The 22,465-nt window shown below is 37.6% G+C and overlaps 1 protein-coding gene across 6 annotated transcripts in view; it reads left to right on the forward strand.

The window, feature by feature from the left end:
- Positions 1 to 22,465, forward strand: part of PPP2R2C (protein phosphatase 2 regulatory subunit Bgamma) — a 200,580-nt gene that overhangs the window by 83,090 nt on the left and 95,025 nt on the right. The window contains exon 2 of one of the 6 annotated variants that reach the window (XM_088056266.1): positions 21,197 to 21,347. The exons of 4 other annotated variants lie outside the window; for them this stretch is intronic. In XM_088056266.1, the coding sequence (XP_087912392.1) occupies positions 21,299 to 21,347 (49 nt within the window). In that variant the 5' untranslated portion in view covers positions 21,197 to 21,298. Of the gene's footprint in view, positions 1 to 1,716; positions 1,787 to 21,196; positions 21,348 to 22,465 lie in introns of those variants that run through there. One more of the 6 variants, XM_088056268.1, reaches the window with a different exon arrangement.

Below are 22,465 nucleotides of genomic sequence, written 5' to 3' on the forward strand. Positions count from 1 at the left end.
AGGACATTGACCTGTAATGCCCAGAACAGAAATAATCAATCCTATTTATTTGAGCCAACCTGCTGTATCTTATTTTATATTTAAATATACTGGATTTATTAAATATGGTATTATGTATGTGACCAATTGTTATTATTTCTCTTGGAGATCTCTTTCAAATATTTTGGCAAAATCTGTTTAGAGTCATAGCCCATAGACAGCTGTAATTATACTCCAATTAGCAGATACTGAGAGACACAAACTATTTCACTGCTTTGAAGGGGTTAGTATGTTGGAAACTGGGAACTTTAGAGAAAAGAAGTATGCAGTTGCAAATTAAAAAAAAGAAAAGGAAGAGGAAGACAGGCTGCCGGTATTTTGTTAAGGAAGTGATTGATGATGAGTCTGTTTTGCCCAAATAAGAAGTGAACAATTCTGTTTACCCCTATATTTACTCTTCAGTTGAAGTAATAGATGCAGTACAAGTGTATGAGGGTTTTTTGGGTTAGGTTTTATTTCCTTAGTAGAGCTGTTCTGCCATATTATAATGATGTTTTTCTTGTCTTCTTTTCCATGCTTTTCAGCAGTTCTGAATTATGTATAAAGCTCACTTGTATAGGCTTTGTCTTGTCTTTCAGGTCCCCTGCAAGATTAACATTGCTGTTGACCAAAGTTAAGCAAATGCAATGAAGGCTGGTATTTTTCCAGTTAATTATTGGAAATTGTTCCTGCCTGTGAACATCGGTATTCAGTGCACACTCATACCAGAATAAAGTGGTTGGTCATTAGCTCCCAGTCCTCGTTGTCTAAACTTGATACTTCTTGAAGGAAAACCACCACAGTACTCCTGAAAGATACAGAGATCACTTTTGGAACAAACACGCTTGTTTTAGTAGGGCTTTAGAGAGTTTCTTTGGAAATTGAAAACATTGCATTCATCACCAGGCTCAAAAGGATGATTTATTCATGTGTTTCAGATAGAGTTATTTTTGTGTCTGTCCCTCTAATGGACTGCACTTTGGGATATACAAATCATTTGAATGTCTCATACTAAGAAAACTAAATGGTGGCTGAAAACTGTTGTCCCAGCTGGAAATCATGAGAACTGTGGAAAGTTTCCTTTTCTCTTTTAAAAAGGAAAGAGGTCTTTGTTAGGATTGATTCATGTGATAATCCTATGTAGATTAATGTGGAAATTAAAAAAAAAAATCCTGTATGGAATGGGTTGGACAGGAGAAGCAAAATAACTGTTCCTCTGTTAGGTAATTCATATAGTAGTGGTTTCTGTAAAGGAAATGTTTAAAGAGCAGAAAACTGCCATTTTGAAAAGCAGATAGAAGGGTGAGCTACTCAATGGTTATTTGTTCGTGTCAGAGTTGAGATATTTTTTTAAATATGATTTCCTTAATTATTTTATTTTGGTTGTCTTGTTATGTTGGTTTTCAATGACAGTATCTCAGCTTGCTGCATAGGTAACTGGCAAGAGCATCATCAATCAGCTCATGAACCAAAGAATCCAGCTTGCTGCAAATGGAGCTCCATGGAAGATGTGAAAGTATTCCAAATACTTCTGTAGAAAATGGGGGTTCTTCACCACATCTCAAAATGTACTTTCTCAAATCAGGCATTTTCAAATTAATTAATTTTTCCGTCACTTGTAACATGGAAGGTGCTGTCTGACAGCCCTGGAAATTAAGTCCTCTATTTCTCCACAGGACAGGTATAGCAAGGGCAGCAGCAATGCAAGCTTCCCCACACTGTCCTGCCAATGTTCCTCAGCCCAGTTCTGAAGAAGTCACTTCTGGAGGTGAGTGGGTGGAAGAGTCTCTGTGCAGAGGCTGCTGCAGGGCAGTGGTTCCTGCAGGACAGGCTGTTGGATGGAGGCTGGCCCCTTGTCTTGAGTGAACCACCAGTCTTGAACAGGCAATCAGTTTATGTATCATAAAGTGGCGTGGGCTGGATTCGTTGAGGTTGCACTATTCTGCTTGACTGTTGTCACATTTTGGTATTTCTTTGTGGTTGGATGGCACCTGTACATTTCTTTTTTCTTTTGACACTGTTTTGTTGTTAAAGACTTTGTCAGTGCTTCACGTACATGTCTCTGAAGTGGCATGTGAATAACTGAATGCAGCTTGGTTGTAAATGTGGGACAGAAAAGCAGTTACTGGTGGCAGCCCAGTGTACAAGAGGGGCTGTAGGGCACTAGACCAGGAGGCATGCTTTGAAATGCACCAGAAACTGATAAGAAAGTGTATGTTGGTTTCCAGTATCTAAAAGAACAATTAGGTTGCAAAGCCGTATCTTAACCATTTCTCTTTCCATAATTACTATGTAATTTAGATATTAACATCAATTAAGATGGTAAACTAATGTTCTTTTTTAGATTATTTTACAATTAATGAAATCTGCCTAGCTACAGCTAGACATGCAATATTCTACACTATATGAAAATAAAGAGTATGTATGTATTGCAATTACAATAGATAGTAGTCATCCAAACCAGAAATATGTGATAAATTATGTGAGAGGAATTAATGACTGATGCAAGTTTTCAGAATAACAATAATGAGTGCTTACCAGTTTGGAAAATTGATTCTCCTATGCATTCCTGGAGTTACTTAAGCACTACATAGTTCAAATACAATGAGAAGTATTCTGTTCAGAAGTATTCAGACAAATTTACATCTCTTAAACACAGAAATAAATCTGAGAAAATGGGAAACAAGGGCTTAGCAAGGCTGTTAGGTCATGGTGAATTACTTTTCTAGTTTCAAATACTGTGTGAAGGATTTGCAATGCCTTGTCATTTGTAGTTGAGGCCCTTAAGTCTGTTTAACTCTGTTTCTATGGCTGTTTGTAAACAGATGTGATAACAAGAGACTGTAGTACAGTTCAATAATTGTATGAATTTAATGTTGTTCCTGTCTGTTTCCATGAGATCAGAGAGTAAGAGTTAATTTTCCTAGTCAAAGTAGACTTCCTGAAGGGATTTCTTAATTTTTTAACTTTAAAGGATATGTGTAAGAATAGTATTCATTTTGCATACAGCTAAAACAGTTCCTGACTTCTAATTTTCTTTTAACATTTTGTCAGGTAGCAGGAGCTATGGACTTGCATTCATAATTAAAATTAATGACAAAGTCCTGTTGACAAGTCATTTGAGACTGATCCACAAAGTGGAGAACAATTTGAGGATCCGTGTCATGAGAATGCATGGCATTAGGACATTTGCTAATAAGTCACATTACTTAATGTTTTTATGGTGCCAATAAATCATGTGGATTTTATTTTTTTTTTTTCAGTTCTTTTGAATGCAGTGCAGAGTGCTAATCTCTTACTGATGTTGACAAAGCTGTAGAGGGGTCCAGAGTTGGTCTCCCACACACCTGACGCCCAGAACTTCAGCTCAAACCTCCCTCTCTGCCCTGGAAACCTTTAAAGATAGTTATATATATCTTGTCACAATTCAACCTTTTTTTATAGTAGACTTTATTTTAAATTCAAGGACAAAAATACATTTTCAGTACAAGCACAAAAGAATGGTCTTAGAGAGTGTTTTTGTTACACAGTATTTATTCACACCACGTTCATCTTTCTGTCTCTGCATCTGCTTTCTGTGAATACTCATTAATACAGAGTCTGATTTTTTCTGTGTATTTACAGTGAATAGTGGTGATCTCAAGGTGCCCAATTGTAAACCAGCATATGGCCCAGAGCTCCTTCATCCAGGGGTCCTAACTTACACAAATCTGTTGTTTCTGATGTGACTGCTTACATGAGAAGAGGCTTTGCATTACATCTTAGTTACAGATCCCTGTCTTCAGAGCTTCCACTTTATCAACTTGTCTTTACCTCCAGTTAAATCCTAGTGATTCTACAGCCTCCAAGCTTCTGCCCAGGGACTGGGAGTAGAGGAAGGTTAAACTCTTTCAAGAGTGTATATAAATATTTTTCTGAAGATACAGTAAATTGGTTTGAGGCTTCAGGCTCAATTTACAAACTCATTTTTTTCACCAACCACTAGATAGCAGAGTTAAAGGGACATAGTCAGAATTTTGGATCAAGTGTCAGAAAAGAGGCTGTAAACAAGGAATAAGAAACACTTCAGGTTCTCATTGAATAATGTGTGGTCTTGGCACAGTTGGGAAATGCTCATGCTAAAATGTTGTTCCTTTTTTGACTTTCTATCTGTGAAGATAACACAGATCTGTGTTTATAATAGATCCAGAAGGGACTTTGCTTATTCCCAGTCTTCTGAAGATACATCTTGAAAAGCCTTTCTCTAGCAGGTTTGGAGTTAAGGTGAAGTACATTGGTCTGTCTGTGATGATCTGGAAGGAACTGGGTAATCTCAGATTGTTCAAAAGGAAGTGTTTATTTGAGTATTTATTTCATGTGTCAGCAATGGACTTCTAAAAGTAAATTACTGAGATATAGCAGGAGAAAATGTCTTCTAATCAATGCCACTGGCATGTGTAAGTAAAAGGGAGACTGAAGTACAAAAGCTATCAGAAATGAAATCTCATTGCTCAACTAACAGGCTGTGCAACTGGTTTCACAGACTTGTCACATAATTATCTCAGGCTTCTATCATGTTACTGCTTAGAATTATTGGGACTCTAGGAAAGAATTTGTCACTTGTCTCTCTAGGTTTCATGAAGGACTAAGTTTTTACTGTCCATTAATCTTTAGGTTCACAGTTTTAGTCCAGCTGTTTGTGACAAGATACCATTAGCAATGACCAGCAGTATAACAGAGTATATGAAAAATGCTTGGTTTTAAATTAGTTTAGTATTCTACAGCAACACTATGGCATCTGTAAAGGTTTAAGTGTTGCCACACATGGAACTCATTGCAGAACCATTGCCATGAGCCCTTACAGGGCAGGGAATACATTTTTCTATGCACACAAAACCAACCCTCCCTATGTCTTTGGGTATTCTGGTGATGCAATGCAGGTAGTATGTATTTATGGCAGACTCTGTACAAGGGAAAACCAAGCAAATAGTCCCCCAAGTCCCACAACAACAATTTCACCCATTTAATTATTTTCTTTTGAGTGCCTAGAAAATTTAGGCCTACTGAAATTGCTTTTGAGAGTGTCACCTTTAATCTTGTTGCAGAGTATTTGAACTCACATGTTGAAAACAGTTCAACCGAAAAAATGCCACTTAGAGAGGACGAGATAGGCAGACAAAAAATGAAAGGTGATACAGAATGTAAGTCCTTTTTCAGGAGCCTTATGAGAATGCCATCTGATTATCATACTGACAACACAGGTAACCATCATTCTCTGCATTTCATAAAATCCTGACTCATAAATGAGCTGAGTTTTCACAAAGTCAAGCTATAACATCAACTACAAAACCCCATGGTTTTTGTATTTGTCACTCTTCAATTTCTAGGAAGCCTGATGAGATCTAACAGCTCAAGAGCATTGAGGCTGATAAAATCTAAATTTACCGTAAGTTTTTTCTACTTTAGTATGCAGCAAATGCAAAATAAGCAGAGTAAACACTGAGACTCTAGAATTGTGAGATTTTCTGGGGCAAAAGGAAGGTTTGTTTGCACTTAAATACTGTTTGCAGTTTCTTTCTTAGGCTCATCTACTGTGCATTTGGAGTTGATAGTGAATTTCTCCTGCACTTTAAAGGCTGTTGTGTTGGGAGGCTGTGGATTTTTGTATATTTTCTTTTGCTTGATCAAATACTCCAGCCTGTTTCAGGGAGATGAAGCAAACTAGGAAATGTGCTCTTTTATAAAAATATTTAAGAACATGCTTAAAGAAAAAGAGAACTCAATTTATTTTAAAGGACAGATGATCTTAAAAAGCACTTACATTTTAATCAGTCCCTTAATTTTTATTAATCTGTAATGAAAAAAAAAACCCAGTGATTAAAATCCTAGGAAATTGATTTGAATTTACTAGCTGAGTTTTTTTAGCTGGAATTTAGAGGTTTTGCTGTAACAATCTATCAGATCCTATCTGTGTGTTAAGTGCTGAATGACCTTTTGCCATTTATATTGCTCTGTGGTTTGTCAAAAGAAAAAGAGCTTAATTTGATAATTAAGTGGGAGAGAATGAAAAAATGTATTCTGGCAGTTTGTGACGAGGTTGGGAGTGCAACGTCCTGTTTGTTCTTTATGATGGAAGCAGTGGAGATAATGTAAGAATTACATTTATTCTGAATAGTAATTGCTTTTTTAAATTTATTTTTAATTCGCAGGTTTTTGGTTTTTTTACTAGCGTTTACACCAGCATTGTTGGAGAAAGGAGTCTCTGTACTAGTTTACTTAATTTTGTAAGAGTGCTGGAGGGAAAGCTGCCTATTTATGACAAGTAGAGCACAATGGGACAGTATTCTTTAACCTCCAGAACTATGAAAAAACATTCAGAAGAATTGATGTGTAATTGGAAAGAAACTTTAATTGTTAATAGGTTTTTTGGGGCTGTGTTTCTCTTAGGATGTTGGGTAGGTATTATTTTTGTTTATTTTAATTGAGGTTTTGGCTGCCGAGTTCTGAATGGTTGGGAATAGTTTGAAGGTCTGTTTGGAAGTAATTGATTCAGTATTGTCTCCTGCCCCACTTCTGTCTGCTGGCTGATGGACTGTGCTGTCCCCAGTGGTGCAGAGGATCCTGGGGGACCTCTGGGGGTTCTGTAGGCTGTAATCCATCAGATTAATGCTGATGCTGCTGCTTCCTTCCCTCCCCCTGCTTCCTTCTGCATCTCCCTCCCTATAAAATATCCTCCTGGCTAAAAGCTTGCGCAGAAGAAAACTGATGTTATGGCATGTATATTTTGACTTTCCTGGTTTTACAGTTGACAAGTGTACTGTGAACTTGCTGCTTCTACCTTTGAGCCTGTAAGTGTATAGGGATTTCTTGTGTGGAGTAATCTCCTTTGTTGGGGATGTGCTTTCTTGTAACTTGGACTGGAATCTGACACGAGTTCTGAGCAGATCTCATGCTGATTTTGAGCTGAGCACTTCACAAAATAAAGGAAGCTGGGAAGCAAATTGAATTGAGCCTTGCCTGCAAGTAATAACATTTTTTAATCTGTGGTGCTGCTGGTTTCACACTGATAGAGATAATTATTTTCTAGTACCTTCCTAATGATGGTATTTTTCTTCCTAATATTTATACTCTTTTGCTGATGCTATTAACTTGGTTACATAGAATCTGTGTGCTGAAACTGCTTAGAGATGAGACTGTGTCATAGAGATCTATTCCATACATTGATCCCGCCCTGACTTCCCTTAACAGAACATGAATGAAGAAAATTCTACTGTGTTAATTAATGTTAGATACAGAAAACATCTTCTCTATTCACAGGATCAGTTTTGTAGTACTGGTGTGCAAAAGAAACAGCGGAACTGATGTTTCAGGCAGTTGGCTGTAGAACTGCATGGAAATGGGAGAGGAGAAGTGTCTGATACCAGCAAATCAGGAAAAGCCATTGTAAAACAAACCTAAAGCCTCTTCCATCCTGGAGAGATTTATAAATGGTGTCAGCAAGGAGATCTACTTCTTACCTGACTGGGGCTTACAGGTTAGCTTAGAATTTTCCTTGCAGAAGAAGAACTTGTTTTACATTGTCTACAGACGGTGTGTCACCAGTTACACTTGCTTCATCTGGGCAGCCAAGTATGCATGAGCCAAGAAAACATAAAAAAACTAAACTGAAGATTTGATGATAGGGAAAAACCTCTGTTATTGCTAACTCTGTTGCTAAAAGATCTGGTACTGTGCTAGAGGGCAGAGAGCACTGTGGTATGAAACCAAGCATTTCACTGAAGTCAGTATTGCTAATTTCAAGTGAAGGTTTCCATGGGCTGTGTCTAAGACCAAGTATAATCTAAATATTAGATGTCACTTAAAAGTATGTGGTAAATAGTGGGATAGAGACAGAGATGCATGGTGGGAAGAAAAAGAAGGATTTAACAGTAAAACTGTAGGGTGTGCTCATTCACGATCACCATACTCTTTTGTCCAATACCATAGTGGGAGAAAATCCTAATCATGCCAAGAGCTAAACAGCTGTTGCCCTTCTATACAAGCTGATGCCCTCAAGGGTGCATTTACAGAAAAATAAAACTGGGAGCATGGAATGGGTATAGATAACAGGACAGGCTAAGCCGATTAATCTCTAACTTTGCAATTTGTATATATGTACATTTATGTAAAGGGTATATATCTATGTATTTGTAGTATATGATTTTTTTTCCTCTAATCAGAATAAGATTTTGTATTTAATTTTAAATGTTTTCTCTTTGATCTACTTCCTTAAATCTGATTGAGGGAAACAGAATGTTCTCTTATTGGAACATAAGCGGCTCTACTATGCACATCTATTTTAAATGCTTTGGGATTGTTATGTGTTTTTATAGTAGTAAGTTAAATAAATAGACCTGTATCAGCAATTCTGAGGATATGAGCTTAGTGTGCAAACATCTGTTGTGTATATTTGATGTGTCCCCCTGCCTTTCCAGTAAGCCTTTTGAGATGTATCTTTTCAGTACATTCATCGTGCAGTGCTGGATAATGCTGACCATGGTTCTATGAGGACTAGCATAATATTTTGAAGATATTTATAAAAGAGAAATCTTTCATCTGTTCAGTTTTTGTCTTCTCTTTCTATGTAGCCTCTCTTTGTCTCTTCTGGTGAAGTGCTTCTATTTTGAGGACTTCATAGAAGAAAAAACTGGCATACTGACATCTTAAATATTGCTTGTGGTAGCTTCTACTGTTTGAAGTTTTTGAGGCTAAGGAAGGACTTGGCACATGAATGTGCACATGAATGATTTCCACCCTGCCTCCTGCCCCCCACCCCTGTTCTTGCTGGCAGATGGTCCTTGAAGGATTTTTGCCAGCAAGTGCAAGTCAGAATAGCCCCTAGGAGTGACTGATACCAGGCAGCCTTTCCCTCTTGCTGAGCTCAGCAGAACAAGCCTCCCAGTGAACCTGATCTATCATTTCCAGAGTTGTTTCATATTTTTTTGTCTTAGAAATCACAGCAGCAACAGAGTGTTTAGCTCCCCATGAGAGTTGCCAAACATAACCAAATATGAAATTAAATTATTTGTTACAAAATAAATAAATGCCTGGGAGAGTGAGTTTCCAGTCTTAATGCTGCAATAACAGAAGTACCTTTTAAAATATAAGCTTTACATAATTTTTTTGTTCAAAATGTTTCCTTCTGAAAAAAAGCTCGATTAAGGCAGTTTTGTAGGTTGAGACAATCTTCAGGATGCCGGTAAAATGTTGCTCTGTAGCACCACTCTCATTGCCATAATAGCTCTGTATAGAACTGCTGTGGTTTCACCCCTGTGGCAGCCAAGCCCCAGGCAGCTGCTTGCTCACTCCCCCACCAGCAGGATCAGGGAAATGATTCAGAGTAAAAGCTGGAAAACTCATGGATTGAGATCTAGAGAGTTTAATAGGGAAAGCAAAAGCCATACACACAAGCAAAGCAAAACGAAGAATTAATTCACTGCTTCCTATGGGCAGGCAGGTGCTCAGCCATCTCCAGTACAGCAGGGCCCATCACGTGTATCAGTGACTTGGGAAGACAAACTCCATCACCCCAAATGTCCCCTCCTCTCTTCCTTTTCCCCCTCACTTTATGTACTGAGCATGATGTCACATGGTCTGGGTTATCCCTGTGGTCAGTTTGGGTCGCCTGTCCTGGCTATGTCTCCTCCCAGCTTCCCATGCACCCCCAGCGTGGCCATATACCAAAAGCAGAAAAGGCCCTGGCTCTATGTAGGTGCTGCTCAGCAATAACAAAAAATATCTCTATGTTATCAACCCTGTGTTCAGCACAAATCCAAAATACAACCCCATAATAGCCACTGTAAAGAAAATTACTCCAGCCACAATCACATTAACCCAGATGTAACCAGCAAATGCATATTTAATAATTAATGGCTTTTTTTGGTGTAAAATAATGGAACTTCATTTTGCAGATGAGAATTCCTCTTTTGTATTAATTCTTTTTGAACTCATATTTCTCATTCCTTTTTAGTTGTTCCAAATCCTTCCCTGAACACTTGTTCTCTGCCTGACCTCTAACACTGTGGATTAAAAAAAAAAATAGAACTCCAGATGGTTCACTTCATAGAATGAGGGCACCTTTATTTGTAAGGCATTTACATGAGTTAAAAATCCAACAAGGAAAATAAACTACCTTAATCAGTGGTCCTTAAAAATTATGTATGCAGTTTCAGACAACCATGATTGTAGTGTGACATTGTATAAGCGCCTCCCAGGCTGTCAGAGCTAACTGGGCTACCCTGATGAAACTGTTTTACATTGGTATGTGTCCCATACCTTCTGGTCTCTATTGTAATTACTGCAGTAGCAGGTGGTTTTTCTGCAGCGTTGCAGAAGTGTGGTTTGGTGTCTGGTCATCAGTGGGTGGTTACAGAATAGAGCAGAGGTCAGTCCCCTCTGTGCCTCTCGTGGACCAAAGCAGGTTTTAGTAACCTTGTGGTGGGTATCCTTCAAACTGCAGAATTCCAGTCTGAATTCTGGGACTTCCTCTCTCCATGACCAGGCTTGGAAGAAATGCTGGAGACAAATAAGAGATTATATGACAGAATTGCCAGTGAAAATACTACTCTTAATTGCATTTGATGTGGTTGTGTTAGTAATTGCAGTCACCATCATTAGAACTGATTTTTCCTTTGAAAAAGGTTCTTCTTCCTTCTTTGTACCAACCATGAAAAACTCTAACCTCAAGAATAAAAATTCCCATGGACTTTGATAATGCAGAGATTTAATCAAATGTATTGTTCAACTCTGCCCTAAATCAGTATCAGATGCATATCTTTCTTGTTATTTAAACTGGGATAGCACTGAGTCACTAGACACAGCTGGTTCTGTAAACACAGAGTGAGGTGGTTTCTGCCCAGAGGAATGTAGTGTTAAGTGTGAGACAAGAAAGAGACAGAGTGAGGATATATTAAAGCAGCTGAACATGAGGTCATGATGACTGGTCAGCACAAGAAGCAGCTGTAATAGGAACCTGGCAGCCAAGTGTCTTTATTTTATGGTAATCCATTTGTTGTAGTGCCCTGAGGAATATGGTTTGTTTTAGCTGAGCTCCAGAGTGGAGTGTAGATCAAGCCGATCATCCAGTCTCTGAAAACATTCTTCACATTGAAAGCATTCTCATGTTGCCCTTCGTCATTATTTTCTGCAAATAATGATGTAATAATAATGATGACTTCTGTAATAACTGAGCAACTGTACTCGTACTCAGTTGTGTGACAGTGTCCTTGAATACCCTGGCACTCCAGTGATTACTCCAAAAAAACTTTACCTAGAGAACTTTGCTGGTTAACAGTGAGCTATGAAAACATTTCAGCAAAATATATAGAAATACACCTGAGGGTTCCTCAAAAATCTACAACACAAATATGCAGTCATCTTCTTTGGAGAAACTTAAGGGCTTCACATGGGTGACAGTCTTAAGCATTTTAATCGTAGTGTGAGTGGATTTGACATGAATGTTTTAATGTATTTTAAGAGATATGTACATTAAAATTTATCACTGTGTTGTGTAGTTTGAAGGTAATGCAGTAATCTATTAGCCTTGTCATGGGGACCTGACACGCCATAAGTGCTCTCTGTCCACAAATGGCCCTTTAGTGAGGTAGAGAGCTGGTGATGCAGGGGTCAGGACAGAGTAAAGTGCTCTCCAAAGTGGCTTTTCTGCAAAGATGTTATTTTCTTGTCTACTACCACATTCCAGGAAGACTCAGTCTCTCTCTCTCTCTCTCTCTCTCTCTCTCTCTCTCTCTCTCTCTCTCTCTGATGGAATTCTAAGCCATAATAGATTCATAATCTATCCTCAGAGATTTTTTTATGACTCAGATATTCCTAGCTAAACTGGATTTGAATTGAGTTCAGCTGGTCTCATCAACAGATGTCAGGTATCACTAAATAATGAGGGGTCAGGTAGGAGAAAGCCAAAAATATTCACTCTTTCTGTAATCTTGACCCAATGAATCTTTTACTCACTGCCTGTTTTTCAAAATAGTTTTATATTTTTACTGTTACTGAAATGCTGGGGTATACATAACATATGAATATTGCTGTGAAATTGAGTAAAATTATATTGGGAATGTGTATTTTTCCAGTTTACTTTTAATTAATGTTCACCCGTTATTAAATTTAAAAATAAGAGCATTACAAGTAGTGCCATAAATCAATGTGTGTCGTGAACTGCAGAGCAAGTAATTTTTATAAGAGGGCAAGCCCCTGTGTTTATAATAAATCAAGTTCATTATCTTTTGAGCTTCCTGATTAAAGTAATTAGTCATTTATGCTTATACAAAGCCACCAGTGAATTCTTTGCTTTGTTTCACAAATATTAAATCTTAACTTGTTTTGTAAGGATCATTGGTTATAAACAGCTCCACATTGTAATGTAAATTTGTTGCTTTGTTAGCGGGGAAGTAGTTTCTGCCAATACACCGAGCAACTCTCCTGCAGTTAGAACAACCTGCCTTTAGGACTGTACCCTGCAAACTAATTTAAAATGCCCGGTAGGACATAGCAGGTGGAGCAGGTGGAGCTGGGTGCTGGGGGTCTCAGGTTAGCGAGGGGCTGCAGGCTGTGCAGCTGGGGCTGCCCAGGGGGCTGTGTGGCTTTCCCCACTCCTGCAGCAGCCCTGCAGACAGTTGTCCATTCCCACAAACCACTGTGGAGAGCTCTGCTTAGTGTCATTGCCAAAATATTTGGGAAGTTGAGAACTGAATGTGCTTTTATATCTGCAGGGTACTGCTGTTACCTGAGGGGCTTCAGTTTGGAATGTGAGTCACTCCAGCTAGGCATTAAAAAAGTCATTGCCAAGCAAAAATTAGTGCTTTTGAGAAAAGCATACATGAGATTGTACTTCCTCCTGCTCTTCTTTAGCTGTTGGTAAGAGTAGTCTCTTCTGGGGTAGGGTCGAACACAGCTTGATTTTCAGTATGAGAACAATTGTGTTCCCCTGGAAAGTTTCTCTGTTTCCAGGCATCAGTTCTGACCAATACGTATTTGGCATCATATTTATAAAACTTGCCCTTAGACTGGAATAAATCCATACATTGAGGACAGAAGTTCAGAAGTCTCCTGAGCTGTTTTGTGGATCTTAATTAGGTGTGCCTATGCCCACAGGTAGAATGAAGTAGGATGAACCTAATAATTTCAGTGTAAATCTCACTTTTCTTCTGAATATCAAGTGTTACAGAATCTATAAAAATGTAATGTTAGGAAGCACTTAATGATCTACCTTAACTGCAACTCTTACTTCAAAAAACAAGTCTTCTTTCTGCTTTGGTTTCTTTGTGCAATTCCAATTTAAGGGTAATTGTGAGCCTCCAAATTCTTTCTTTTCGTATTAGATTACATCCTTTAGGGTTAAAATAAGGGAAACCTTTTCAGCAGTTACTTTGGTCACCTGCTGTGCAAACTAATAATGCCTTACTAATCTCAAAAAGACTGTCAGTCACAGTCACATTTGAATTTCAGTTGTTTCAGGAAGGAGACAATCAAGAGAGGGAAATTAGCTGAACTAGCGCTATGTAGTAGTACTTGATTTTAAAATCTACAGTCAATCAAATACATCAAGAATGGAAGGTGTGTTTTTAAGGAGGTACAGATTTGTTTACAAGATTTTTTGTGAGTTTTAATGGTGCAATATTAATAAGAAGGCATTACTGTAGGTTCTTTTTGAGCATATACTCCAGTGAGAAATAAGTAATAACAAATGGGGTGAGGATTTAAGATTTCAGATTATAAAAGAGGGTAATTATAACTAAGTGCAGGTTAACACATGAGCTCTGGCATTTGTTTCCCTGTTAGTGATGAAACACTGCACAATGTTCACAAGGAAGCTTAAATATGCTTTAGAGGAAGACTTTTCATATGCTAGGACAAAGAAAATAGATATTGTCAGAGATTTCTAAGCATTCTAGCGTTTTCCACACTAAAAAAAAGATGGGCTACAAGAAGTTGTCTAAAAGGATGAACATTGTAATTTGAAAAGAAAATAGGTTCTAGTGACTGTTCACCACCTGGATATTAATGCAGGCAATTACCAGGTCTTGCCTTTTGAATGTTATTATGTTAGAGCAAGAAAAAAGCCTATATTGTATTTTATATGACCTTTCTAATACTATATATACACATATAGATTTGTGTTATTTGTCTCTGATTCACTAAATGTTTCTTATGTGTGGCTCAAGGCATTTATTTATTGCAAGACTTCAAGCTGTGGTAAGCAAAGTCATAGATTAAGAATTGATTTCCACAGTTGCTCTAGCATACAAACTAAATTTCTCTTGGTTGGTTATAAAAACTACAGCTGGGTATAAATTCAGCTTTTCAACACTGTCTTGAAAATGAATGTTAAAACAAATGAGAAAATACTCTGTATGTATTGCATGCTTCATTTAGACCTTCAGCTAAAACTTAACAAAGGCAAACTGGTTTTGTGCTGCAGACTGCTAAGTAAAACTATGCCAATAATAAAGACAGTGGGTTTTTTATTTCACTTGTTCTTTCTTGTTATAACTTTATTTTTTAAATTCAGATTTCCTGTATAGTTTTTGTCAAACCATGTTTTGATCAGTATCTTGATTAGTCTTTTTTCTTACTGTATGCTTCTAGAGCCATTGCTAATTGCAATAGGAATGTCAGTTTCAAAATGAAATATAGCTTCTCTTTGGAAACAGTCCTACAAGAAATAGAAAAATCCTGCTGTTTTATTAGCATTGTCTCTAATGTGAAACACATGATTTTTTTAAATTCAAGACTATATTTAGACTGAACTGAATATTCACCTTATCAAAGAGATGTGTTCTGGGAGTGTTTTTATGGTTTTCTTTGTGGGTTGTCATGTTGGGTATTGCTTATAAGGTGACAATTTCCTAGACAGTGCTTTGTGTTGGTAACAGTAGTAGAGCTTAACTGTATGCAGAAATCAATTTGTGTAAATGTCAAATTCACTCTTTCATGAATCTTTGCAGCAATACACAGATTCCTACTGACTACATAGTAAATCTCAAGTTGGAGAAATTGGCTTTTTAGATGCATCTATAAAGAAAATATTTCTGATATAATATCCTGCCCTCTGTTATTGAATTAGTATGCCTAGAACAGAAACCATAATATGTAGTTTGTTTCCAGATCTATCAACATCATCAGGTGGCTTTAAAAAATACTAGCTTGGCCTCTACTGTTTATGCTCATGTCATAGCTCTGTTTCTGCTATTAGCTGAGGAACCAAGTTGCAAAATTACTTTTCTAAGATAAAAGAGAATATTGTGTTAGCTTGATGGGAATTGTTTTGCAGTGCACAGCCACACGCTTATGGCACTGGCCCATAAGGGAGAAGTGTGGCAAAGGTTTTGAGGGACTCTGTTCTGCTAAAACAATGGCTGAATTGCCAACCCTTTTGCACATTAGTGCATGAAGTAACTTTGTCACAGTGGTCACAATATATGTAAATAAAAGCAGTTGGAAAACAAAATACTGTGTGATGGGAGCAGTAAAACAGGTAAGGATTTGAAATATAAACTTTGTTAAGAAAAATGTGTGTGGAAATGAAGTACCTCAGAAATCACTCCTCTTGCCAATTTAGATGGATAGTTTTGAAGAATGAAGTTGTGAAGTTCATCTGTTGGTAGTGATCTTTATCCCCTCCCTGAACTGTATTTTGCAGGATTAGAATTCTCAGATCTCCTTTCATGGCTGTTCCCAGCAAACTGCTTAGCACTTGACCATATATTGCAGAAATTTGAGTGGCAGCTTATTTTAATGTATTAGAAAGTGAGGATTTTGTCAGTTTTTAAAATGCCCATGCCCATGTCAAACTTCCTTTGGACTTCATTGAGATTTCCATATGGAGATACCTCAAAAAATGCAGCTTTGTGGTAAAAGACAGTGAATCAATTCAACTCAGACTTTCTCAGAATAATAAAGTCTCACTGAAAGCCTTGTTAGGAAGGAATTACGATTATCAAGTTGGGTAGTCAGGAAGGCTTGTTGTTAGTGTATTACTGCAGGACAACTCAAGCATGGTCATGCCTGACTGAATTTATACTCATTTCTGAAATGTAGATCTCTTTCTTTAAAAAACACTGAAATATGTATGAAGAATTTTGGACTGATTCATTAACTTTGAATAAATTCCTACAACAAATGAGTGAAATGAAGAGAAAGCAAAAATAACTATATTAACAAAACTCCTTATGTGAGGTTGGCTGCCTGCGGAGACACAGGACTCCTAAAGCGAGGTCGCTGGTAACTCATTGTAAGTCCATTTAATGGTAAACTTTGAGAAACATGACTTTTTCAGAAGTAGATATAGCATCACCCTCCAAGATTTATGGGCAGGAGTTGACTGTGTACACCTGAAGAACGTCTGTCTAGCAGCAGCCTAGAAGTTTGGGCTTATGCAAGGATCCATAGTGAAAAATTCTGTTTGAAAAGGTGCACCCACAACGTGTATTTGAGACTACTGGGGTCTTTGAGTTAGCAGAGAAGTGTGCTGCTGTGGTGGCTTAGGCACCCGAAGATGATCTGAGGGCTGAAGCACCTCTTCTGTGAGAAGAGGCTGAGAAAATTGAGTTTGTGCAGCCTGGAAAAAAGTAGGCTCTGGAGTGACCTCATTGTGGCCTTCCAGTATGTGAAGGGGGCTGCAAGGGAGCTGGAAAGGGCTTCCTAGCAAGACTATATATTGACAGGACAAAGGGAAATGGCCTTAAAATGAAAGAGAGAAGGTTTAGGTTGAATATTTGGAAGAAATTCTTTGTGGGGGTGGTGAAACACCAAAACAGATTGCCCCAAGAAGTTGTGGTTGCCTCATCCCTGGAAAGCATTCAAAGACAGGGATAGGACTCTGAGCAACCTGGTCTAGTAGGTAGGTAGTAAGTATCCCTGGCCATGGCAAGTAGTTGGAATCAGATGGTCTTCAAGGCCCTTTCTAATCCATACCAAAGATTTTGCGATTCTGTGACTTGAGTCTTCCCTTTGCATTTTAATTCTGACATATTTGTTATCTCAGCACTTGATTTGAAATGTAGAAAACTCTGGTCTTTCTGACTTTAATTGGAGAATTAAACTTGTCAAGTTCCCTGAAGGTTTAATGTGCGCAGATATAAATAGTCTTATCATACTCTGATTTTTTTAACACAGTTTGTGCTTCTTCATATATTGTTATCAAAATGTGCATATACTCCAGTGGTAGTATTACGTTACATTAGTGGGGATTAATGCTGCAAAATCCAATATCTGCAGCCGGAGGGTGAACCACATAATTTCAGAAAGATCAAGGGACTGGAGTCATTTACATTTGATTGGGCTTTCTAGGATGCATATGCAATTTCTCTGCACCCCACTGTACAGCACTTGGAGCCAGGCTCTGGTCTGAAGAAGGTGACTAATGACAGTAATTATCTATTGCTCTTTCTTCTGCACACCTGCTTGGCAATAAAACTACTTGGCTTGGGTTAAAACAGAACTGAGGCTTTTTTGACCACTCTGAGAGAAAAAAATTTAAGTCATGCAAGTAGTTATGCATTCCTGACTTCATCTTTCCACCACCCACTGCCTTGCTCTGACATGGACGGTTCTGTGAAGAACACTGAGGAAGAATTGAACAACTGGTCTTGCTGAGACTCTTCCTGAGCTTTCTTCTGTGTCGAGTTCCCTCAACAGCAGAAATACCTTCTCTAAGACTTATGTAAACATGTTCATTGGATTTTTTTCCCTCTCATGATAGCATTTTCATTGAGGACCATATGACAGCACCAAATGATGGTTGGGTCACGTGTCTTTATTCTGTTTTGATGGTGGAATACTGTATTATCTTAGTAGGGAGAAGGATTCGAATGAGCAATATGATCAAGGAACTTCCAAACACTGAAACTAAGTGACCAAAGGAGCCCTGTAATGTAGGTTTCAAATGCTTTGTAATTTAAAAGTATCAAACTAGTTGCTGCATTCTGTTTTAAAACAATTTTACTCATACCTCATTTTTCTGTGCATCTCTGCTTCTCTATTGTGAAATTTTTCCTTTGTGGAAGGGCTGACTTGAAACATTTCAGGTTTTTCTCTGTTGTATAAGGGGTAAACACACAGCCGAGCATGAAGCAGTTCTTTACTAAGAATTCCACCTCTGTGGTTACTCCATTGCTGTGATTACATTTGAGCAGCTCTAGATTTCAGTACTGTTCTGTTTCAGTGCTGTTGCATCCTTTTCAGTTTTTAATTAAAAGTTTTCATAGCCAGAGAACAGAGCAATAGGGGGTTTCCTATCTACTAACAATGCCTCCCCCTCACTCCCCAAAGGTTCAGCTATGAGTGAAATGCTATTAAAAGCAATATTGGTGCAGATGCCAAGTGGAAAGAGACAGCAAGCATGTAATAAAGAACAATTAATTTGTTTCACAATGATATATATAAAATAATAAATTATTTAAAAATAGGTTTTCTTCTGTTTATCTTTTTAATCTCAGTTTTCTATAAGAATAATAATAGTAATTTTCTACTAGGCAGTGGAGACTTTGGTTCCAGTTACTGTTTTAGTAATCTTGCACTGAAATGCTTGTATTTTTCAGTGCTGATACTTAATTTTAGTAATCCACCCTTATGCATTGACTGTCTTGAAATTTAGTCCTTTCTATGCCTACAGGTTTTAATAAAGGCATGTAGACTTCATTTGGTTAATCAGTATAAGACAATGCATGAGGCACTTGATGGATTTTTCATAAGGACACCGATTTTTGTTTACAGACAAGTGAACACATTAGGTTGTGCAACAGCTGTGTCTAAGTAGATGTTGAAGTAGGCATTTATGATGGGCACAGGTTATTTTTCTCCACATATGCAGGCCAAGGTAAAATTGTAATGTTTTGTTTCTAGACAGTGCACAGTGTCCTTTGGTCAGTTACTTTATACAAACATGTTTCTGTATTACTGTGCATGAGAACTGTAGCATTCATCATAAAAACTCAGATCTGAGTAGAATAAGATGACCTTTCCAAAAGCAAACTTGCAAGAAAAGTTCTTACATTTGAAGGGCTGCATTTGATTTTTTAAAATTATGGTTAATTGTTCATCTATTTATCTGGAAAAAGTAGTACTACTAGATCCTGTGACATTGACAGTAGAACTTTGATCATGGTAATCCAATATTCATTGCTTGAGGGCATTTGCTTTTATAAACAGAAACTATGATTGTTTATGTTCTTCTGAGTATCCTGAATCAGCATTTGGATCATACATATTTCATGTGTAAACACACATCCAGAGCTTGATACTATTGCTGTTGTATTCCATTTATTTATTTGGTAAGTATTTTAATATTTTTAAAATAAGGACTATGGAATTTTTTTACCAAATCTTTGCAAAACTTCACCACGAAAGATCAGCATTATGGTGGATCCATTCTGAGTCTCTGCTCTCTGGCAAACTGCTGTAGCCCACCTTCTGGAAGACATGCAGGCGGGTTTAGAAGAACACCTTGAGCTGCCAATTCAAGTGTAAGAGGCATCAGCAGCGTAAGATGGCTGTACTACAATTTTCACTCCACTGGAATTCTGCTCAGTGTTTTACAGTGCCATGCATGTTCTGTTACATGGCATACACCTGGCTCAACCAGAGGAAAATCAACAAGAACGTGCAGATGTTGGCTGAGAGAGATGCTTGAAGAAGATGAAGAACTAGAGTTCATCTGGTGTGAGACTTCTAGGTATGCTCTTCTTTTTTATCAACAAAATGACATAGTACTTGAACTATTGATTTTCTTTTACTTGGTGTCTGAATACAGATTTGTTTATAGTATTTGTTTTCTTGTGATAGGAAGCTAAAGAAGGTAATTCATGTTAAATGCAGGGCAATTGATGTTAATACAATTTTTTTTTGCCTTTTCCACACCTTCAATGAGACACAGTCACTTGGGACAGTTAGAAAGCTTTCCTAGTGACATGCAGAAGCAAAAGAGAAGGCCACAGACTTGCAAATAGAAATTAGTTGTTATTTGCTCGTTTGAAACTGGCAAGGGAACAGCTAATACATTGCTCCATGACTAGCTCAAAGTTACTAATGATATCTGCACAGTTTTATGTGTCACATCACTCATATACTTATTATTGTTCTCTCATTGTGTTTTCTGTTCTTGGCCTGTGTGAGTTCATTTGTTCAACAGCAGAGAGCTGTTTTCATATGAATTTTGGTTTCTGTTTTCCTTTGTTTTAAAAATAATCATACTGCAAATCTTACACTTAGATGAGTGTTGGAGCTCATTTTTGTGTTACTGTCTAGATCATGAGCATCTGACACATGAGAGTTCTCCACCTGCTGCAAAATTAATCTAGTAACTCCATTCTGTTTTGATTGCTTTTTGTCTGTTTTTGCCTCTCAAAGGTACTAATGTATGGTTGTTTCCTGACTCCTTAGTATGTATTTTAATTAATTGACAGTTATTTCTCATTTATTCAGAAAGAGAAGGTGCTGGTAAAAAACAGCTGCACAGGACAGTAATAGCAAAACAATTAGCTGTTTTAGGCTCAATTTAAGGGAAAAGAATTTTACTCCCTTATTGTCCTTCTTTTAATTAAAACACGAGGTGGGTTTATTCTTTTGTCTGCATCCATCTTTACACTCTCCTTCTTTATACTCATCTGCAAATCAAATCCATTGCTAAACTGAGATGCGCTCTCTCTACCTATACTTAAAATAACCCTAGGAGTTGTAAGAAGGTGAACCCACATGAACTGTGTGTTTTCAGTCTGTGTAGTTGTTTGCAAACTGAATGTAATTTGGTTTCACAGTACTCACAGTATGCCAGAGAAGAGCTAATCATGTGGATATATAGTATATTGCTCCTGGTCCTGTCAGGCCATGTGAATGAGCATGAATCTGTGCTGAGGCTTTCCACCTTAACAGAGTCCTGAAATTTGGACTGATGTAGCCTCTTTATATTGAGTGAAGAGTTTGAACTGTGAATCACCATTGAATTTACGTGGGAAAAGGAGCTCAGATACCCATTGAAGAGACTGTATTGATACAAGGAGCTGCAATGTCAGAGCATCTAGTAAAAGCAACTGACACACAGTCTTGAAAAGTTGAGTGTTTAAGGAAGAAATGAAATGAAATGAAATGAATCTGTTGTATACCAGAGGTGGCTCAATAGCTTTGTTTTTATGTTTTTATTTGAAAGATAACACCTGCTGGCTGCAGAGTGGGTGGATTCAGCTTCCTTCTGGAGTCTGAGCAGATCACTCGAGGAAGATCTTGCTTTCTGCTGTATCCTAAAGACAGTATGGAAGGGGAGAGCATCTGTGAGGTTGATTCTGGAGATGGACTAGGAGGTAGGGATGCCTGTCACTTATTTTTGTTTTCATCCCAGATGGCTGGTTACAGGAATCCCTTATGACAATGGACTGTGGAATTTACAAAAAGTAAATGTGATAAAGGTGTCATTGATTGTACTTTGTCATTTTACAAGCAGTGAATAAAAATTTTTCACAACAGCTGTGTCTTAGAAGAAGTGGTGCATATAGAAAGTCCATGTTGTGAGTGTTGCTATTTAGTCTGAGATATCCCAGAGATAATACAATCCCTGAATACCTACAATAAAAGTAAAGCCTTTTTCCTCTTTCTTTGTTTCTCGTTTTTCTGTGCCGCTGACACTAACTGTATTGTGCACACTGTTTCCTTTGTATTTTTTAACTACAGAAAATTGAATGAAGTAATACAGACTCTGTCTTCTATACTAGATATATATGTGTAGATGTAGACTTTTCACTGATCTAAAATAAAGAGTCTTTGTTCTTATTTAGCTACAAATTCTTCAGGTATCCTTTGGCAAATTAGCTCATTTCATTGCTATGGTTTATCATTTTCGTAGTAGGATGAAAAACTTCTCAGAGAGAGTAATATTACACATTTCTACAGGGCTGATGATTTTGTGTATAATGCAGGGGATCTTTGACAAGGTATTTGGGTAGTCTTGTCTGTTTTAAATTCCTTCTTCTGAAGCTAACCAGGCAAACATCTTAAGTTTGCTGAACACCTTGAACTACCTAGGTCAACTCACTGTTGAACTCAGAAATCTAAGTATTATGGGAAAGAATGAGGCTCTACATTAAGATATTCTAATTACATTAGACTCAGCATGCTGCACATCTATTTCATGGTTTAGGTGTTTTTCTGTAACTGAATTATAATCATGGAGATTATTTTTTGTATGAGTGTACTGTGCTTGTGCTAAGATGTTTTCTTTTGTGTTTAATTGTTGTGTAATTTTTTTCTGGGCTCTTGATGTATCAGCAGTACTGTGTAGCAGGAGGAGCAGTTTCCACAGTGTTACCATTGAGTTTCCTTCACATGAATGAGTTGCTTCCAGACACCCATCAGTTGGGCTGACATGCAGATATGTATTCCTAAATAGTTTACTTTTTTTTTAATAAAGAAACTGGTGGTTCAA

The sequence above is a fragment of the Pseudopodoces humilis genome, chromosome 6 (assembly GCF_049639895.1).
Source record: "Pseudopodoces humilis isolate 2021_Gansu_Grassland_sample_001 chromosome 6, ASM4963989v1, whole genome shotgun sequence".
Lineage (NCBI taxonomy): Eukaryota > Metazoa > Chordata > Aves > Passeriformes > Paridae > Pseudopodoces > Pseudopodoces humilis.